The sequence below is a fragment of the Coregonus lavaretus genome (assembly GCF_964263955.1).
Source record: "Coregonus lavaretus genome assembly, contig: HAP1_SCAFFOLD_9732, whole genome shotgun sequence".
Taxonomy (NCBI): Eukaryota; Metazoa; Chordata; class Actinopteri; order Salmoniformes; family Salmonidae; genus Coregonus; species Coregonus lavaretus.
Window position 1 is genome coordinate 1 of NW_028164103.1, and position 7,500 is coordinate 7,500.

Consider the following 7,500-nt stretch of genomic DNA (forward strand, 5'->3'; position numbering starts at 1 on the left):
ATGACAAAGTGAAAACAGGCTTTTAGAAATTTTACAAATGTATTAAAAATATAAAACAGAATACCTTGTGTACATAAGTATTCAGACCCTTCAGCACTTTGAGGTTTATGTATCGGTCTCTACCCCTCTGGTGGTCTACCCCTCTGGCGGTCTACCCCTCTGGTGGTCTACCCCTCTGGTGGTCTACCCCTCTGGTGGTCTCTACCCCTCTGGTGGTCTACCCCTCTGGTGGTCTACCCCTCTGGTGGTCTCTACCCCTCTGGTGGTCTCTACCCCTCTGGTGGTCTACCCCTCTGGTGGTCTCTACCCCTTGGTGGTCTACCCCTCTGGCGGTCTATACTGATCATAACCCTCTCGTTTTCCTGCAAGAAACGAGCTCCACAAATCGCCGACTCCTTTGCTGGAGTCTCATATTGCAGGAGTTTCCTCTTGAAATCAGACATGTCCGTGGTAAGGAGAACTTGGTTGCTGATTGTCTGATTGTCTGATTGGCTGATTGGGTGGGCAGTCAATAGGTTTGGCCAGTCTGTTGCGCTGGCTGTGCATTTTGCCATTTTGTTTTGGTTGGGATCATTTCAAAGGGAAGAGAGTTATAGAAACGTACGTGATTTTACCCCTGTTTTTCAAAACTTCAGAGTTTTCAGCAGCTACAAAATAAAATATATTCTGAAAAAAATATATTATAAAAATATTGGGAGAAAAAATAATATGTATATATATATACAAAATAAATGTGTTTTGTCGTATATTTAATTGTTTACAACCAGTAGACACCATGTTTACATTGGAGAAGGCGACGCATTTAAGTAGATTGATTATAACTTGATTATGTTGTGCAATGGAAATTGTTTTCTGTTGGTGGTGAGCAAACTTGTCCAACAAAAGTATAGGATATATATTTGTTGACTCAAGGGGGAAGGTGTAACAGGTTTTGGTTTTTCCATTTGTGTTTTGAGGTTGGACTTTAGCACGTATAGCTCGTCAGCACGTGGGGCGCACCGATTGGAGTCACCTCGTTACTCAGTATGTGTTACACCTGTGCTGGTTGTCCATCTCCTTAGTGGGAAGGTGTTTCACCTGTGCTGGCCCAGGTGATATTTAAGAGTGGCTGGCCCAGCGCTCCAGTTGTCCTGAGAGATGTGGAGCTTCAACACGTTTAGTCGTCTCTCCCTGTTGGACTTCTAGTAAAACATTCCTTTATCTGATTTCCCTGATTTTGTTTTTTCTCCACCTTCTTGTTTTGCTTCCTGTCTTTCAGTTTGGTCTGGCTTTTTCTCTTGTTTGCATCTTCTGGTGCAGATTCAGTGTCATGGTTGGGTGGCTGTTAAGTTCCAGTTGTTGTTGCTGGTCAGCTTTCAGTGGACACCCCCATCAGTGGACACCCCCATCAGTGGACACCCCCATCAGTGGACACCCCCATCAGTGGACACCCCCATCAGTGTCTTTTAGAACCCCTAAAACCCCACCTGTTTTGGTCATTGACTCCTGTTAGTTCCCCCTTCTGTTTGAGTGACGTGTTTGGTTTTCTTGCTGGGGAATGTAACTGTCCACAGGAGAGGATGAGAAGGTTGATCGGGGAAATACCCATCAGGGCGAACACAAAGGACTTGTATAACAACGTTGTACTTTCTGTCAAATGAATGACACAGTCACTGATATCACTCTTATGTAGGTTTTACGTGACGATACCATTCCCATGAGCCTCTCTCACCCCTCTCTCACCCCTCTCTCACCCCTCAGATGGAGACACATCCCAGTTAACCAAGAGCCTCTCTCCCCTCTCTCACCCCTCTCTCACCCCTCTCTCACCCCTCCCCCCCAGATGGAGACACATCCCAGTTAACCAAGAGCCTCTCTCCCCCCAGATGGAGACACATCCCAGTTAACCAAGAGCCTCTCACCCCTCTCTCACCCCTCTCTCCCCCCTCAGATGGAGACATATCCCAGTTAACCAAGAGCCTCTCACCCCTCTCTCCCCCTCTCTCACCCCTCTCTCCCCCCTCTTTCCCCCCTCAGATGGAGACATATCCCAGTTAACCAAGAGCCTCTCTCCCCCCAGATGGAGACACATCCCAGTTAACCAAGAGCCTCTCTCACCCCTCTCTCACCCCTCTCTCACCCCTCAGATGGAGACACATCCCAGTTAACCAAGAGCCTCTCTCACCCCTCTCTCACCCCTCTCTCACCCCTCTCTCCCCCCCATATGGAGACACATCCCAGTTAACCAAGAGCCTCTCTCACCCCTCTCTCACCCCTCTCCCCCTCTCTCACCCCTCTCTCCCCCCCATATGGAGACACATCCCAGTTAACCAAGAGCCTCTCTCACCCCTCTCTCACCCCTCTCCCCCTCTCTCACCCCTCTCTCCCCCCCATATGGAGACACATCCCAGTTAACCAAGAGCCTCTCTCACCCCTCTCCCCCTCTCTCACCCCTCTCTCCCCCCCATATGGAGACACATCCCAGTTAACCAAGAGCCTCTCTCCCCCCTCTCTCCCCCCTCTCTCACCCCTCTCTCACCCCTCTCTCCCCCTCAGATGGAGACACATCCCAGTTAACCAAGAGCCTCTCTCACCCCTCTCTCACCCCTCTCTCCCCCTCAGATGGAGACACATCCCAGTTAACCAAGAGCCTCTCTCACCCCTCTCTCCCCCTCTCTCACCCCTCTCTCCCCTCTCTCCCCCTCAGATGGAGACACATCCCAGTTAACCAAGAGCCTCTCACCCCTCTCTCACCCCTCTCTCACCCCTCAGATGGAGACACATCCCAGTTAACCAAGAGCCTCTCACCCCTCTCTCACCCCTCTCTCACCCCTCAGATGGAGACATATCCCAGTTAACCAAGAGCCTCTCTCACCCCTCTCCCCCTCTCTCACCCCTCTCTCCCCCCCATATGGAGACACATCCCAGTTAACCAAGAGCCTCTCTCCCCCCTCTCTCACCCCTCTCTCCCCCCTCTCTCACCCCTCAGATGGAGACACATCCCAGTTAACCAAGAGCCTCTCTCACCCCTCTCTCACCCCTCTCTCACCCCTCTCTCACCCTCAGATGGAGACATATCCCAGTTAACCAAGAGCCTCTCTCACCCCTCTCCCCCTCTCTCACCCCTCTCTCCCCCCCATATGGAGACACATCCCAGTTAACCAAGAGCCTCTCTCCCCCCTCTCTCCCCCCTCTCTCCCCCTTCTCTCACCCCTCAGATGGAGACACATCCCAGTTAACCAAGAGCCTCTCACACCCCTCTCTCACCCCTCTCTCCCCCTCAGATGGAGACACATCCCAGTTAACCAAGAGCCTCTCTCACCCCTCTCTCCCCCCTCTCTCACCCCTCTCTCACCCCCAGATGGAGACACATCCCAGTTAACCAAGAGCCTCTCTCACCCCTCTCTCACCCCTCTCTCACCCCTCTCTCACCCTCAGATGGAGACACATCCCAGTTAACCAAGAGCCTCTCTCCCCTCTCTCACCCCTCTCTCCCCCTCAGATGGAGACACATCCCAGTTAACCAAGAGCCTCTCTCCCCTCTCTCACCCCTCTCTCACCCCTCTGTCACCCCTCTCTCACCCCTCTCTCACCCTCAGACGGAGACACATCCCAGTTAACCACGTCAGTAAAGGAATGTAAGCCCTAAGGAGAGCAGTAAGGAAACATTTAGGAGACAATTCCAAGTTGATCGGGGGAAAAGCCCACGGCCATGGCCAACAGGTAGAGCAGAACAGGTAGAGCAGAACAGCCCACGGCCATGGCCAACAGGTAGAGCAGAACAGGTAGAGTCGAGCCAACAAAGGACTCTTGTTTGACCAGTCTTAACTGTCATAATGCATGTACTTCCTTATAGCGTGAGTGATGTCATGCTTCATCACTCACTGGCATCTGTCTTCTCCCTCTATCCTGAGCATCGATAATGTTTTTAGCCAACCATTCAACATGTTTCCTTAAACACGTTTCACAGGTACCAGTCTTCCTCTCATCACAATGGGCCTACTTATCAAAATGTTTTATATATGTTTTATGTGACCATACCAGCCCCAAGATCCTCTCTCATCGCCAGTATGTCAATCTTGAAATATTATTCTAGAAGCAATAAAGCATGAAAATATGACTGCAATGTCGTGACTCAGTTTCCCTCTGGACCAATCAGTTAGGTAATAACCAGTAAGTCAGTGACCTATCTTTTTCTAAATGTCATTTAGGGTCAAATGAAATGACTTCAATGAAGCAGATCTAAAGCACCAATCAGGGGACAGACAATATCTGTTCAACTGGAGCCAACTGACCGGGGCTAGAGGAGCCAACTGACCAGGGCTAGAGGAGCCAACTGACCGGGGCTAGAGGAGCCAACTGACCGGGGCTAGAGGAGCCAACTGACCGGGGCTAGAGGAGCCAACTGACCGGGGCTAGAGGAGCCAACTGACCGGGGCTAGAGGAGCCAACTGACCAGGGCTAGAGGAGCCAACTGACCGGGGCTAGAGGAGCCAACTGACCGGGGCTAGAGGAGCCAACTGACCAGGGCTAGAGGAGCCAACTGACCGGGGCTAGAGGAGCCAACTGACCGGGGCTAGAGGAGCCAACTGACCGGGGCTAGAGGAGCCAACTGACCGGGGCTAGAGGAGCCAACTGACCGGGGCTAGAGGAGCCAACTGACCGGGGCTAGAGGAGCCAACTGACCGGGGCTAGAGGAGCCAACTGAACATGTCTGGTTATAAAGTCTCTAACCCTATGGGCCCTGGTCTAAAGTGTTGCACTATATAGGGAATAGGCTGCCATTTGGGACTCAGGTCAACACCACTACTCTCCTTTAGAAGGATCAACTACGAAGGACTCAGTCCCGAGCCAAAACAATGTAATACAACGGATGACTAAATAGTCTCTCTGTTTAGATGAGATCTTTCTGTTCTGATGGGAGCTGTCTGACACTGGGGAGTCTGGGAGGTTGGCTGAAAACAGGCTCACCTCTCTGTTTAGATGAGATCTTTCTGTTCTGATGGGAGCTGTCTGACACTGGGGAGTCTGGGAGGTTGGCTGAAAACATGCTCACTTATCGCTACACTGAATACACATCTATGACATGCCTTCTGCTAATTATCTACACACACTGACAATAGCTTGTGATGTTGTTATTCCAAAATGGGGAAAGGGTAAAAACAGGTGATCTTCCACCGATGGGTGATAAGGATGGAAGCTACAGTGACTGGTCTGATCGTGGTCATGTGACTGGTCTGATCGTGGTCATGTGACTGGTCTGATCGTGGTCATGTGGCTGGTCTGATCATGGTCATGTGGCTGGTCTGATCGTGGTCATGTGACTGGTCTGATCGTGGTCATGTGACAAGGCAATTCTTTATTAGAAATGATAGAAACACCATGTTACATTCTGATATTGATTTATTAATACTTTCAAAGTGACAGGAAACAAATTAAAATAACAGTGTGAAATATTATCAGACTTCTGACTTGACCAGGTTAAATGACAGTTCAACATTCATGAACTCTTCACACAAGACTTATAGGTCAAACCCATTGTCATGACTGGACCATTCAGGCTGGTATGGGGAGCATTAAACAGTGAATACAGTGGGTCAAAAGGTCAACCAGAGATGTTATAATATTAGGCTTTGGTTCAACCTTATCAAGAGGTGAATACACTGACTGTACAAAACAGTAGATTGACCAGGTGAATCCAGGTGAAAGCTATGATCCCTTATTGATTTCACCTGTTAAATCCACTTCAATCAGTGTAGATGAAGGGGAGGAGACCGGTTAAAGAAGGATTTTTAAGCCTTGAGACAATTGAGACATGGATTGTGTATGTGGGCCATTCAGAGGGTGAATGGGCAACATAAAAGTGCCTTTGAACGGGATATGGTAGTAGGTGCCAGGCGCACCGGTTTTTGTCAAGAACTGCAACACTGCTGGGTTTTTCACAATAAACAGTTTCCTGTGTGTATCAAGAATGGTCTAACACCCAAAGGACATCCAGCCAACTTGACACAACTGTGGGAAGCATTGCCAGTCAACATAGGCCAGCATCCCTGTGGAATGCTTTCGACACCTTGTAGAGTCCGTACCCCGATGAATTGAGGCTGTTCTGCAAAAGGGGGTGCAACTCAATATTAGCAACGTGTTCCTAATGTTTTGTACACTCAGTGTCTATCTGAGCTTATTCTAGCTCAAGGGCACCTGAATCGGGGAGGACGGATTCATAGTAATGGAATCAATGGAATCAATGGAATCAATGGAATCAATGGAATCAATGGAATCAATGGAATTATTATGAGCCGTCCTCCCCTCAGCAGCCTCCTGTGAGTTCAACCCTATTTAGAGGTGGATATATCTGAGATTTATATATTCTATCTAGGGGTGGATATATCTGAGATGTATATATCCTATCTAGAGGTGGATATATCTGAGATGTATATATCCTATCTAGAGGTGGATATATCTGAGATTTATATATTCTATCTAGGGGTGGATATATCTGAGGTTAATATATCAAGTAAAATCAATTACAATTTTATTTGTCACATGCGCCGAATTCAACAGGTGTGTAGACCTTACCGTGAAATGCTTACTTACAAGCCCTTAACCAACAATGCAGTTTTAAGAAAATAGAGTTAAGAAAATATTTACTAAATAAACTAAAGTAGAAAATAAAATAAATTAAAAAGTAACACAATAAAATAACAATAATGAGGCTATATACAGGGGGTACCTGTATATATGTAAATGTAAAAAAACATATGTCTTAAATATTGATTTGCTTGAGGTTATTCGGGGCACACCACTTTATTTCCCCCCAGAAAACATGAAAGCTAAAAATAAGAAAGTTTATTACACGTTCTATATGTTCTAAACTAAGACAGTAACTAAGAGGCTTCAGTAGTTGGACAGGACCCAGGGGCTGGAGACAGGACCCAGGGGCTGGAGACAGGATCCAGGGGCTGGAGACAGGACCCAGGGGCTGGAGACAGGACCCAGGGGCTGGAGACAGGACCCAGGGGCTGGAGACAGGACCCAGGGGCTGGAGACAGGACCCAGGGGCTGGAGACAGGACCCAGGGGCTGGAGACAGGACCCAGGGGCTGTAGCTAGGGGAGTCTGATGGAACTGGAGAGGTGTCTCTGGAGACAGGAGACAGGATGGCTGGTGGAACTGGAGAGGTGTCTCTGGAGACAGGAGACAGGATGGCTGGTAGAACTGGAGAGGTGTCTCTGGAGACAGGAGACAGGATGGCTGGTAGAACTGGTTAGGACTCTGTGGACTGTATATTGTGTTGTTCTGTGTGTCTCTGAGGGTCTGTCAGGTCAGGGTCAGGCTCTGTGAGGTCTGCTTCAAACCCAGGGTTAATCTTGCCGTGGGAGTTCCTCTTCTGGACCTCCTCAAAGATCTGGAGCACCTGGCAGAGAAACACAGAGGTTATAGACATTACATATATACAAGCACGCTCACACACACGCACACGCTCACGCACACGCACACGCACACGCACACACGCACACACACA

The 7,500-nt window shown here is 48.9% G+C and overlaps 1 protein-coding gene across 1 annotated transcript in view; it reads right to left on the reverse strand.

Moving 5' to 3' along the window:
- Positions 1 to 5,412: 5,412 nt before the first annotated feature.
- The window catches only part of LOC311117447 (putative threonylcarbamoyl-AMP synthase), a 5,202-nt gene continuing 3,114 nt past the window's right edge, over positions 5,413 to 7,500 (reverse strand). Inside the window, exon 6 of the mRNA XM_084192377.1 lies at positions 5,413 to 7,392. Coding sequence (XP_084048503.1) covers positions 7,243 to 7,392 — 150 coding nt within the window. The 3' untranslated portion in view covers positions 5,413 to 7,242. The remainder of the gene's footprint in view (positions 7,393 to 7,500) is intronic.